Source organism: Equus asinus, chromosome 4 (assembly GCF_041296235.1).
Source record: "Equus asinus isolate D_3611 breed Donkey chromosome 4, EquAss-T2T_v2, whole genome shotgun sequence".
Taxonomy (NCBI): Eukaryota; Metazoa; Chordata; class Mammalia; order Perissodactyla; family Equidae; genus Equus; species Equus asinus.
Window position 1 is genome coordinate 118,811,385 of NC_091793.1, and position 14,606 is coordinate 118,825,990.

The window sequence follows — 14,606 nt, forward strand, 5'->3', positions numbered from 1 at the left end:
TATTTAGACGTTATTAGTGACTTTTTAACATTTTTCAGCGAGATCTGTTATTTACAGCGTGTCATATGTTATTAATGCTCGTTGCCTAAGTTCCCTGGCAAATCTGTTTCATGCCTTCTGAGAAAGTAGACAATTGATAGATTGTCCAAGGGATGGAAAAAAATGTGAGTGGGTTTTCTAACTTGAGTGCGGTAAATCCCTGGACGCTGGCGTTGTGGGACACATCACCTCCCCTGTAACCTTGCTGTACAATGAAATACGTGTGAACACTTCTGAAACATTTTCATTGCAATAAGATTTTACGTGAATATTAAGAGAACGCTGTGGGTTTATTTCTTAGGCTTAACATTTCCCTTCTTTCCACTTTTTCTCTCTCAAAGTTTTTCAAGAAATAACTTCACCAAGATGTCCAGTGATAGGCAGAGGTCCGATGATGAGAGCCCCAGCACCAGCAGTGGTAGTTCAGATGCGGACCAGCGAGACCCAGCCGCTCCAGAGCCTGAGGAACAAGAAGAAAGAAAACCTTCTGCCACCCAGCAGAAGAAAAACACCAAACTCTCTAGCAAAACCACTGCTAAGTTATCCACTAGTGCTAAAAGGTAATGTGTAAAACGAGGAGTAAGCACGTTGTCAGGTTGTCTTCCAAATGATTGGGCAATTTTGTTGGTTTTACATCATTAGCGGTGGTTCAAAAATGTTTGCTTCATGATCAGTTTTATTGGTACTCGAATGAACTGTTGTTCTTTGGGTGGTATATAAGCTGCCTTCCTAGGGAATTATACTTTTAAGCAAACTTATTCTGTACTTTGGTAACTTTGGTAAGAGTGTCCTTGAGTAGAGGCTGGACTATAAATTCTGACAGATGGTTTAAAGAGTTGGCAAGGAAAACCTGATGAACCCAAATTAGCTGGTGCATTGAGGGTGTTTCCTTTTTATGAGTCATTCTCTTCTTCATTGAAATTGACACTTCTAGAGATCAGCAGCACCTCTCTTCGTGTAATTTAATGATCAGAAATGATCATGTTCTCTAGAAAATTTGTAAATTCGAGGCCTTGGCTATATTTGAAGGAGGTTTCAAAATTGGGCTCCAAATTGGCTTTCAGTTTTACAAATGTGACTTTAAGCCATGCATCCTAGGTATTACTTTTTGTAGTTAAATTATGGTTACTCCTCTGTGTACGTGTGAGGGCAAATAAAACTGAAAAGTAGGCATTTACAATTTTAGGTGGTACTTGCCCATTGAAAACTTTTCTTGTCCTTGTGCCTCTTCACTCTCAAACATGTGGATATGCCTGACACATCAATACTCAGCAGCAGGAGAAACATTTTGTTGGCTATAAGTGAAAGATCATTTGTTTCCTGTTGATTTATATCATCTGTGATGGTAAATAAAAGATTCAATCAATGGGACTCTGTCAGTGGTAGTAATAGTGGAATATCCGTGAATTCTAGTAATCATACATTAACTGTATCTACAGCATTAGCCAATATTGACATTTTGTTGATTTTTATTGCTCACAACCAGAGGAAAAAGAAAATATAAAAAGTGATGAAATGTTGGCATTCTGTAGTGATTGAGAAATACTCCTATTTTTCTATAGATTTCCACCGCTAATGTATCAATAACCAAGTATTAATGACTTGAGAATATTTTATTAAATAACAGCCGTCTTTGAAGTAATTTAAAATCCTCTCAATTTGTTGTAAGCTTGTCGAGGAACATATTAGACACATCTTCAGTTTTGAAAGCATTTTAAATTTGAATAAAATCAGAGAACTGCTTTTTTTCCTCTTAATTCAAGGCTATATAATATATCTTATTATCTCCTTTCCACCCAAGTTTATTAAATTTAAGTGCTGTACTTAAGATCAGGGAAAACAGATATGGTTAAATAAGAATGCCAGAGTTCTTTGGAAGTTTTTCACTGGTAGAGATATTTGTAAAATTTTAAACTTGTTTTGGACAGATAAAGTGTTGTCAGAAGTATCAATGCGCTCTTGCGGTAGCTTGTTAATTCTTACCTCTGGAAAAGTGACTTGAAGTCATGGTCAAATACTCTAGTGCTTTCCCTCCTCCCTTCTTGTCTCATTTGCATATAAGCTTGAAAAGAGAATTTCTTTGGTAAAAAGTGTTTTCAAATAGATTGTATATCCTTTACTGAGTGCTGGTGGAGGACTATTTCTCAAATCAGGTGTAAATGTCTTACTTATTTACAGTAGCAAGTGAGAAAAAAAGCTGCAAAGTTTCTGTTAAGGGATTTGGGTTATGCCTCTGAGAACAAAGAGGAAGCAGCCATGTTAGCATTACTGAAGGCACAGGCAGCCTTGCATTTAACTGCATGGTGGTAGAGGGCAGTGTAATTCCCCGGTTGTTCTGTAGACTATCTCAAATCCTTTTTGTCTGTTCTCATTTCACTAACAGAATTCAGAAGGAGCTAGCTGAAATAACCCTGGATCCTCCTCCTAACTGCAGGTAAGGAACAAATTTCGTTGTTTTAATTTCAAATTGTGGAAAATTATCAAGAGATTGATGTATCATCTTTGGATATGTGTGTTGCAGAAGAGGCGACATTTGCTGCTTTTTAGCTTTGCACGTGGATTAAAAATTGTCTAAGATGAATTAAATAAATTTGGGAGAAAAAATACTTTTTAGCATTTATCATACATTTTGGACTTATGAGTGTTCTGATTTTGTGTTTCTTAGGTCGTATGAATGGTGCTGATTTTTTTTGTGTTGTAATATTTCCGTAGGTGTGTTTATTCAGAAGTATATTGCAGAAACTTCTAAAATTTTGCTAAGCTTTAAAGTTACTGCTTGTGTGCAATCTGAACTGACCTTCCAAATTTAGAAATTGCTGAATGTGGTGTTACAAAATGTAAATGCAGTAAACAGGAGTATGGTTGTTTGCTTGATTTATTCAGTCACTTGCCTTAAGGACAGATTTTATGTGCTAAGCTAATGGTTTTAGTTGTTTTCTGGAGAATGCATTGTTGGAATTATTTACATTTTAATCAGATGTCCTAATTACTTGGAAAAATTCTTAGTAATTTTATTACTCAAAATATATATATGAAAAGCAGTAGATGAATTGGAATTTGTTGGAAGAATTCATTTCAGTGACACTCATGTAGAATAATTTAAGATTGTTGGTTGGTATAAAATGTGTTATAAGTAACCGGTTGATAATTTATTCCCTGAAATATTTTTTTTCAATTCATCTGACTTAGTGCTCTGTTTTTCAACAGTGACTTTTGGCTTCTAGAATTCATCAAACTTAGCAAAAGTCTTATAGATAATTTGGGTAGAGATGTGTGCTCAAGAAAGAGAAAGGCTGCTAGAAATAAGTCAGTGTTAGGTTTGATATGAAATTGTTTTCTTGTTTTAACTTGTATTTTTGGTACAAGTTGTGTTCACTTGTGATGAACAGACCTATCTCTGAATTCTACTTGAGCTATAATAGGGTATAATCCAATTGCTTCTTATTGTGTGTGTTAACCAGATCCTCAGATAAGGTGATCTCATCCTGATTTATCCAGTGAATTAACAGTTTTGCTCATAATTGTAATCAGCCATTTCAGTTCAAAAAGGAAACATGAATGTAAACTAGTTTTAATCAGATAGTGGTATGTCATATCTCACAGTATTACTTAAGAGCTGCACTGTCCAGTAATGTAATAACGTAGCCACCAGCCACTTGTGGCTATTGGCCATTTCAGTTGTAGTACAAGATGAGATGTGCTCTAATTGTAAAATACACGTCAGATTTTGAACACTTAGTACAAAGAAAAGTATGTAACATATCTTATTGATTTTTTTAAAAAAATACGTGGAAATGATAATATTTTGGATATGTTGGGTTACATAAAATATGTTTTAAGATTAATTTTATTTTTTTACCATTTTAATTGTGGTTATTAGAAAATTTAAGATTACATATGTGACTTGTGTTGTATTTCAATTGAACAGCACTGCTTTGGAGAATAAAGTATTTCCTTCCAGGCTTCTAAATGGTGTGTCAAATCTGTAGCCATTTAGGGAGGTGAAGTTAAATTTGTTCTCTGAAAGAATTGCTTAACTTGCAGAGTGTATTCTGATATTTCCCATTATAAAAGATGTGAAGATCTATCAGTTCAAAACTCTTATTAAGTTTTAAAATTGCATGTAAGGTCAAACATTTTTAAAGGTTTCTGTTGATTTTCTGCAAATGGCGCAAACTAGTATATGCGCATAAATCTAGAGCCCAGTGGACCTGTGTTGAATGCCCTTAGAGCGATAGCTCAGTGCTGCTGCTGCTGAACGAGGATGCTCTACAGGTTTAGCCCAGAAATGGTTCCACAAGGTCACTGAGGAGTATTTTAGAGGAAGTAAAATCTCTCTAGAAGATAGAAAGTTTCAGTTGTTTTAATTTTTCTCTTTATATACCAGATTTCATTTCAGTCCGTGAAATAGTATTTCACATTTAGTGATTAGACTAGTGGAATAGTGAACCTTTGGGCTCGCTTGTGGACAATAGCATGAGATAATACATCATCTGCGCTTTCCTTTGTCACAACTTGTGATGACTGTCAGCTGTTGCGAATGACGTCTTTCGGTTCTCTAGTTCTTTCAGTGTGTGAGTTTCTTTGTGACTGTGTGTGTGATTAAGGAAAAACTGTAAATAGGAGTTCTTAGTAGAGGACTAAAAGAGATTGTTCCTTACTAGCTTGAGGACAATCGTCTTCTACTTGCCTTTCATGTAAAATATCCAGATACTTTTGTGTGTTTTGTTGTACGTGTCTTCAGATTCTTTTGAGCGGGAGCAGATCCAGTCCTTGTTCTTGAGCAGGAATTTGGAGTATTGAGTGCTTACTGGAGGCATTTTAGGTTTTTGACAGCTAAGTCCGAATTTGTATTGTATCTTTACCTTCATGTCAGATATGTGACAGATTGTAGTGTTCTTGTAATTCACAGTCACAATGGCCAGAATTTTAGCTTTATGGTGATTATATAGTTTAAACTTAATAATTTATGATATAATTCAAAATGGGGTTCTATATTAATAAATTCTAGAATATTTGAATTCATATTGCCTGAAATCTCAGAAACCTAATTCTTTTGACTTTCATGTGTGGCTAATCAGAATTCCATTATAGGTTTGAGTATGATTTTTATGAGCTTGTCAAAGTGTGTGACATTTAGTTCTTCCTCAGGGAAGAAATGTAAAGTATATCTGTGTACATTCAGGAAAAAACTGAATGAAATACAAGAAAACTCAGTAAAACCAAAATAACTGACACTAGATTGATTTCTCATTTAAATCCTTTCCTGTGTTTAATTAATAAAATTTTCTTTAGTTATTATTTATCTATGTCTAACATGTGTGCACCCAGGGTGGTCTTACGATAGATCTAATTGTTCAGTTAAGTATATGGCTTTAAACATATTTGAATATATTTTGATAGTATTGATATTTCTCTTCCTGAAAGTATAAAAGTTTGATGAAATGTTATTTCCCATGTTTTCATGGCATTTCAGTTTTTAAGTATTGGAATGCCTTAGGCCAAAGCATCCTAAACATGGGAATATAATATTTAGTGGCCTCAGTTTATACTCGTTGCATAACTGTATTCTAGATTAGGGTATAAATAGTTGATACACCAATGAGAATGAAGGGAAATTGTGTTTAGGGCATTTCCTTATCTGTTTTTAGAGAGAATTAGTGAGTGATGTCCTATTAAGGTGTTTATGTTCCATCTGTTTCCCAAAGGGTGTCCTTGTCCTCTCACAGTTACCACTTGTACAGGTGGCAAAAGTTTAGAAAGGTGGTGGATTTTTAACTCCACCTCTAATTCTTTCCACGTATGAGAAAGTACAAATAAACAGTCTGAAAATATTCTTTGATATGTTCAGATTGAATCTAGGTTAAAGTAGATATTCAGGGTCATACGTAAATAGTTTTTTGATGTGAGAAAGGCCTTATTGGAGGGAGGTGTTACACTATCAAGTTTTAGTATTGCAAAACCTGAAAGTGGGTGCTGTAGTGCTTGCAAATTTTAACTTTCTTCTTTAAAAAAAAAAAATCAATAAAAGAAGCAATTAAGTTCTCAACCAGAAATTGGCAACCCCTGATTTACTTATAAGCCTAATTGTCTAACTGTGGTTGAATTCTGCCTCCTTTTGAGGGTTGCCACCATTTTCTAGAGTAGAGTAGAACTTTGCTGCTGAAAAGGTGAACTTCAGACCATCAGCATCTCCATCGTAGGTGAGATTATTAGAAATGCAGAATCTGGACTCCCTCACTGCACAAGTATTGAGTCAGAATCTGAATTCCAGGAAGATTCCCAGGTGAGTTGTATGTATGTTAAGGTTTGACAAGCATGGGTACTGGAGCTGGACAGACTGTCTGGATTCAAATCCCTGCTCTGGCACTTCTTAGCTAAGTTACCTTAGACAAGTTATGGAATATTTCTGTCTTTCAGTTTCCTTAGCTGTAAAAGGGAGCTTAAAGTGATACTCCTCCTTCATAGGTTTGTTGCAAGAATTAGATGGGTTAGTATGTTTTAGTTTTGTACCAGTGTAAATTGGGTTAGTAAAGTGACCACAGCATGATTAAGGTAGGAGAGGCAGTTTAGCAGCATGCCCTCACTCTTGCTGGCATTTTCTCCAGTGTAATCCTGCTATAGGAATAATTTCGTTTTAATCGATTTAGCACCTATTTATTGAGAACAGATCAAGCAGTTGTTTTGTTGATGTTAGTAAAAGCATTTCCTTGGAACTTGAGTTGAAAAGGAAAATAAACCTAAGAACATTGGGCAAAGATGAACAAATAGTATATCCTCTTTAAAGGAATATGCATAAGGTTAATGATACTTAATTCAGTAGAGAATGGTCTGACTGTCCAGTAAATTATAAGGAAAAATTTTTAAATGGGAGACGGTTATGTTTCCCCTTTTAAATATCCCATTGTAAGAATTTGCAATTTTGCTGAGAAAGAGGTTATATCAATATTTTTAAAATTTAGAATCTGAATTGATACAGTTTACCACTTACCCAAACATAATATTGTTTCCTTGTCTGTGATCTAAGGGGAGATTTTGGAAGCTTTTTCTAATTGATATTTGAAGGCAGGTCATGATCAAAATAACATGTGATGTCTACATAGCTTTGTTGGGTGCTTATACAGTACTTGATTTTAAATACTCCCACACATATAGATTGCTTTTTCTTACTTATACAGCTGATGTTACTGTTTCTATTGAAGAGTGTGTGCTATGTGAAGGTACCCTTTTTTATAAAACAAAATTGTGTCTCATTAATCATCTAGTCCTTTTATTTTCAACTCTTCAAAAAAACTCCCAGAATTCCTTTTTTATAAAAACTGAATCTTAATCAGAAGCTTGGTTTGTAAAATAGATAAATACAGAGCTACTCTGATTGAAGCTGTTTTTCATCCCATCCTGTTGTGGTCATCTACCAATGAATAGTTCTCATTGTTTTTTATTAATGTATTAAATTTTGGCATCAGCATTAGTACTAAAAATCGTGAGGATTTTTCTTGAGACTTAGACATTACTGATAATTTTAAATGATGTTTTACTTTTCAGTAAGTTATTAGTTGCTTCAACACAGCTGTAATACAATTCAGTGTATAAATGCTGTATACTATAATTATTTACTTGCTTGTCTACCTTCTATAAGAGTTAGTGTTCCTTTGAAAGGGAAATTGTCTTATACATTTTTGTATCCCTTGCTTCACACAGTGCTTTGCCTGTGAAGATTTGTTAAATTAATAAATAAATTGAAATCTGTCAAATTGACAGGAATAGAAATTCCAGGCAGAACAGTGACTTTGGATTGGGGAAAATTTATTAAATATCCCATATATTCTTTAATTTTTTCATAATTGTAATTTTTAATATGATTATTCAAAGGCATTTAACTACCGGTTTTATTATAAAAGGAAGTTTATTTCCTTCCTATATGCCAGTGTAGCAGAAGGACTCAGTAGTGTTGTGACTGAAAACTTTTTCCAAAAGAATGATGTGATTGAAAACAGTATTCTACCCCCCCCCCAAGAGGTTACATTTTTATTAGGGATCTATTAAATTCAGTGTGGATAATCTAATTAAAAAGTGAGTGAAAAGTGTGTACATTTAAAAAAGTTATACTGGTTACTTTGCCGTTACATGCAAGACTCCCAGATTGTTTTGTTACTTTCTGTGGGTAACCAGTTGGTACCTTATTTCCTACTTGAATGAGTTGCTGTAACAACAGCTGGATATGTTTAGTTGTAAGAAAATCAACAAATCATTCTTGCTTAGAGTGCAAGGGCATTCAGAATGAGAATGGAGAACTTGATCTGCCATTCTTGTCTTCTTACAAAATTGTGATTAAAATATGTAATAAAACCACTTGTAGATCTAGAGAAATAGAAAATGATTTTTTCTCTTCCCATAGTAGTTTTGATGAGGAAGCATATTTGCATTTTATTAGAATCCAGAAGAAGGAACATCTTTAAACTTAGAATCTTTCTTTTGCTTCTAGATCACTGGTTCTCAACTGGGGTTAATTTTTGCCTCCCGACTTGAGCCTGCCACCTCCACCCCCCGCCCCCACCCACAGGTCTAGGGGGCCGTTGGCAATGCGTGGAGACCTCTTTGCTTTTCACAACTGGATGGGGAGGGGGCTGCTGCTGACATTTAGTAAGTAGGTGGAGGTCAGGGATGCTGCAAAATACCCTACAAAGCCTAGGACAACCCTCCCACAGCAAAGAATTATCTGGACGAAAATGTCAGTGGTGCTGAGGTTGAGAAATCCTGCTGCAGATATTTGTTCCGATACCCTGCCTCTTCAGTGTTTGCACAGTTTGCTGATTACCATTTTCCTGTCTTGTTAGTGATGCCTGCTTGATACATTCTCCTAGGCCTTCCTCAGAGCTGGTGTCCCCACCTCCCTCTACTCTTGTGCTATAATTTATATTTACCTTACATTATCTGATACGTACGTGTGTGACTTTTTATGTGAACCCACAGGAATGGCTACCTTGAATACCTGCTAAATTGTGGTCTGTTGAGGCTAGAAATGCTTACAGCAGTATTTTTATCTCTTTTATGTCTTCTAGTTAATTACACCCCCGCATGATCTAGCCTTAGGCAGGTTGTGTCTGTGTTCTTGGAATATTGAAGTACCATCAGGAGAAATACCATTGGAGAGTCATCAGCATTCCATTTTACATTGATTGAAAGCGATGCTCTTCATTTGGTTTTTATTTTCATCATTAAGACAATACAGAGATTATTTACATCCATTATTGTTACAAGTCCACAATCCTTTATTTGAAACTCTTGGGGCCAGATGAGTTTCAGAGTGCAGAAATTTTCAGATTTTAGAAAGGGAATATGATGTTTTTGTTGTATTCTGTGTAACACCCCCAGTGGGATCTGGGCCACTTCATATCTTCATAGTCAAACACGTTCAGATTTCTACACCAAAAATGTATGAATATTCATACTAAGTGGGATAAATAGAGACTACAAATAGTTTCAGGTTAGTTCATGTTTAGTGTTGCTGCCAGATTATTTTGCTGTAAACTTATTAAAAAAAACTTTTTATTTTCAGAGCTTTTTGGCATTCCATAAATGTGGATAAACAATTGTGGCCCTATACTACTTCCGTTACAGTGACTAATGACTACAGCTGTTTTACTCATGGCAAAAGGGTGTTTTAAAGTCTTGCTCTGCTTTCCTTTCTTTTACCTGTTTCCTAATAGCTGTTTTCAGTTTCTCAGTTGTTATTTTTGGATCTTTGCTTTTTTTGTTGTATAACTTGTATGCTGAACTAGAAAAAAATTTAGACTCTTGATTTTAGATTTCTTTTTCCTTGCGGTGAAACTATAATATTAGTTTCTTTCTAAGTTTTGTGTATATTGGATTACTTTTCCATTTTGCTATCAAATATTATCTTTTAATCATTCTCTTCATTCTAGATATACAAAATTACACAGAAAGGAAGATATCCTTTAATACTTAAACACAGGACTTGCCATTTTTATGTTTGTGCTTTTTGTCTTGCAGCATTTGAGTGCAATTAGGCTATAAAAGGATACATTAAATTGTGCTAAGCTGTGTTGCGTTGTCACACAAACCTGGAAGACTTATAAACTATGAACATATAGAGGTTTATTTCTCTCACGCACATGAAGTTCACTGTAGGTCCAGGGTCTCTCCTGGGCTTCCATGCGTTGACTCCGATTTGTGCTGCTTGCATCTTGTAGCTCTGCCATTTGGAACATGTGTCCAGGCAAGAGAGCTGGAGGGTCATATGCCAGCTTTTAAGTGCTTTGGTCTGGAAGTAAGATATGATTTAATCACGTGGCCTCAACTAACTGCAAGGTGGCTGGAAAATGTGAGGGAGCATATGGGTATTCAGTGAGAAATCAGTTTCTCTGCCACAAACTATCTATACTTCCATGAGTAGGTGACTTTCACTTCAAAAGACAAAAGAGGAAATGCTTGAGCACCCAGCCTGACACTGTACTGGATTCCATAATATAGTACCTGTTAATACACAATCTTATTTAACTCCTAAAACAACCCTATGAAGTAAGTATCATTCTTGTTAAGATTTCAAAACTGAATCTGAGAGTTGTTGAGAAAATTGCCAAATGTCACCTACGTAGTACATATACATAACAGATCCGGACATAAGGACATAAATCTAGGCTTACTTTTGATATGAAAGTAAACAGTTTTGCATTTGTACAGTCTGCATGAAAAATCTGGCAAAAGCATTCAGAGTTGATCGGGATCTGTAGGTGCATGCTTAATATGTGTATATCCTCTTCGTTTGATTATAGTCTCCTGAAGAAGCCAAAATACTGTTCCTGGAGGGTTTTAGAACGGGCAAGTAATGTCCAGATGGAGAAGTTCTTTCTTTGGTTTGGGAGTGCTAGGCTCTTCAACTTTTTTTTTTTTTTTAACCATTTAAAAGTATTTTCTTTTCAGAGAGCATTCTCCAAGTTGCCAGCTTTCTTGCCCTCTTCTCTTTCCTTGTAAGGAAGAAGGTCAGGGATTGAATATGATCATAAGGGGAAAGGCAGATCTTTGTTCTGTGCCTTGTAGTTCTTTGTGTATGGCTTTCCTGTGGGCCAAGGAGTAACGTTAAATCTACCTCTGCTTTTTTCTCTGGGGTATTGTGAAGCAGTCCATGTTTATGAATTGCTTTGAAGTTGGAAAAAATCTCTCTGGAGATAAGAATTTCTCGCTTTATGGAGAAAAGCCCCAATTACGTAAGATTTTAGGAGAATTTTAATGCTTATTTCTCGGCAACATGTGCTCTTATTATTTTTTAATACTGGTACCAGATCTGGCTTTTTACATAAATTTGGCTTTCTATTGGATCCCTCTTAAATTTACTTTTTTAAGTATAGTTTCATAGTTTATGTAAGCACTTTTTCCTAAACATGTGAATTTATACAAAAATTATTCCCAGATCCTAGCTTTTTTCTTATGAGTCTCTTTGGAAGAGGAGGTGGTCCACTTAGCAAAACAGACCTAATGCTCCTAGGAGGACCTGCTAGGCTTATAAAGTTCATTTGAAAGTGATGAAACTAAGGAGTTTTATGAATCCAATCTGTGCCGAACATCCTGTCTAAATGCAGTATTAAAGTTAACTTCTGAAGCTTTGAGGTTTTTCTCTCTGTCGACATTTCGTTGGTTTCATGAGGGTGTAGATAAACAGCATAAGCTTGTTCTTAGCATCTGTTTGGGATGTGATGCTCAGTAGGAGCTGATTAACCTTAAGAGTAGTAGCAATAGGGTCAAACTCCTAGGGTCATTAAATTTTTAAAATCCCAGACCACTCTGTTTGGTCCTTGGTATATATATAATCATTGTTTTAACATGGTGGTTTGCAGCAAACAGAACTTTGAAAGGAATTGGAATATTGCTGTGTTCATTTGTTGTCCCAGGTTTAGTCTTCCTCTATGGAGGGGTTTGGACTAGTTATGCCGTTCCAAAGTTTTTTTCCTACTTCACTGTCCCAGAGCAAATATACGTTGTCATTCTGTTTAACTCCCAGCTTGTCTGGGGAAACATAAAGACGTCTCTAGTCTGAAATTGCTTTTGGGAGTATAGCTCCACATGTTTTGGTCTGAATGAAAGGCCTAGGGAAACATGAATTTTGTTACCTTTTTATTTTATTTTCCTTTACTTATAAATCATCACGATGATCCTCCCTTTACATCCATGCGTCTCACTTTTTATAAACACCATTCATTCCCTTTCTAAGGGTGGTTATTTGTAGTTTGTTTTGCCATTTACAGTCTTATAAGTTCTTTACAAATGGATCATTTTTTCACATTAAATCTTACTAGGTCAAGAATACATTTATTCAGGATCCCCAAGAGAATCGATCTCAGAAGATTGTGGCTACATATTTTTTATGGCTTCCTATTGCTTCTTCTGTAGTCTTCTCAATTTAAAGAGTAGCAACAACGAAATATAGAGGGCACCATAAGTCCTGGGCTTTATGATTTTATTTTTGTTTCATACTTGTTTCTAAGGGTATTGGTAATATTTGTTAGATTTGTGATATATATGCTTGTTGTAAATTTATCTGCTATCACAATGAGGAAAAATCTGGCATTTGAAAAGTTGGAACACAGATTTAGATGCATGTGATCTATGTGAATTCAGTGGCAGTTTTAACTAACATACCTTTACATTTTCTTTATTTACAACAATGTCTGTTTAAAATTTTAAAAGACATTTCTGTTATATCATCCCAGATGCTTAATATCCCCATATCCATTAGAGGACTATGCCACATATTCATTTTGGCTTTTTTCCTTTTTTTTTTTTTTTGGTGAGGAAGATTAGCCCTGTATGCTAACATTTTGTTCTTTTTTAAACCCTAAAATAAACATGTTGCAAATGATCACTTTTCCCTCTTGCTGAAGTTTCTTCATTTTTTTAAATTAACTTTTTATTATGGAGAATTTGAAACATATATGAACGTAAACCAAGAATGGTGAATCTTCGTGTAGCCTTCACCCAATTTCAATAATTAGCAACCCATTGACCAATCTGGTTTCATCTATAACCCTGTCTCTTTCGCCCTCCCATATCATTTCATCTCCCCTGTTTAAAGAACAAATTTCAGTATGCATTTTCAAAAGATAAGGGACTCCTTTTAACTTACCCACAATGCCATTAACTCGTTTAAGAATTTTATTGACGTTCTTTAATCAGTCATTGTTCCAATTTACAAATGTCTCATAGCTGTCCTAGACAACCACCTTACCTCCCTGCATCTTATTTGAATCACTATCCAAATAAAGTAGACACACTGTGTTTGATTGATAGGTTTATTATATCTCTTCTAATCTGTAAATTCCCTCTCTTTTTTTTTCATTGTTGAAATTTATTTCATGAAGAAATGGGACTGAGTTTCTCAGAGTCTGGATTTTACTTACTGCTTTCCTGTGGTGTGGTTTAATATCTTTCTTTGTGTTCAGTGTTTCCTGTAAATTTGGGAGTTAGGTCAAGGGGCTTGATCAAATTCAGGTTTGATTTTCTTTCTTTCTTTTGTCTTCTTTTTTTTTATTTATAAAACAGCTTCATAGGTGGTAGTGTGCTTTTCTGTCAGGAGACCCATAAGATCCGATTGTCGATTGTCTTTTTGTGATGCTGGCAGCCATTGGAATACATCTCTAAAGAGAAACTTACCCACATCTTCTATTTGGTTACCCTATCGGGTAAGTTACATGGTGAAGGCAGAATAAGTGCTTAATTCTTTCCTTTGTTTACCAGTTTTATTTTTTCTTCTTTTTCAAAGTAATGAGTTGATTTCCTAGTAGCCTTTTCAGAATCATTGTGAACTCTTACTTGTTGTGTTTCAGTCCATTACAGTACTTAAGTATATTGCCATTATAATCCTTATAGACCTTCTTAATTTTAAGTAAACTTCAACTTAATTGCTTTGCCTTTGGAAACTCTGGATATAAAAATTGCATGGACATATTTCGTGGTAAAATAATGCAAATGCATGCATTCAACTTAACCATTGCCCTAGGTGTTATTTTGAAAACTGAATTCTTAGTGAAGCTATTGTTTTAAACATATGACATTCTCCTTTCCACCCTTTCATCATTTCTTTCTCAAGGGATAGTTAATGTCTTAGCCATAGAATAACTGAAATATCTTTATTAGAACTATAGGTCTGTTTTTAAGTTCTGAATTAAAGCAGATCAGTTGGAATGCAAAATCCTTTTTCAGAATCAAATTAATTTATCGCTAGAATTAAATTTAAAAAGGAACCTGATTGTTGTCTAAATATACAAGACAAGCAAGCAGCCTTCTTTGTCTCCTTGCAATGTTTCTCGTCAGGGCCCCCCTCTGGCGTTTGGGCTGGGTGTGCTTTGCCTTGGAAGACACTGAGCATCCTTGGACTCTGCTGGCTAAATGCTGAAGGATCCCTCCCAGTGTTGTGGCCACCAGAAGCCGCCACCTCCTCCCATCTCCAAATGTCTTGGAATCGGGAAGGGTGTCACTTCAGTTACAAATTCCTGGTCTAGATTCCACATTGTAATGATAACAAACCATAATGCTCTAATAAAAAGACTTTT

The 14,606-nt window shown here is 35.3% G+C and overlaps 1 protein-coding gene across 3 annotated transcripts in view; it reads left to right on the forward strand.

The window, feature by feature from the left end:
• UBE2E3 (ubiquitin conjugating enzyme E2 E3) overlaps positions 1-14,606 on the forward strand; it is an 88,146-nt gene that overhangs the window by 1,063 nt on the left and 72,477 nt on the right. For all 3 annotated transcript variants that reach the window (XM_044768619.2, XM_014834086.3, XM_014834087.3), the window contains exons 2-3: positions 381-599; positions 2,423-2,473. In XM_044768619.2, coding sequence (XP_044624554.1) covers positions 406-599; positions 2,423-2,473 — 245 coding nt within the window. In that variant the 5' untranslated portion in view covers positions 381-405. The remainder of the gene's footprint in view (positions 1-380; positions 600-2,422; positions 2,474-14,606) is intronic.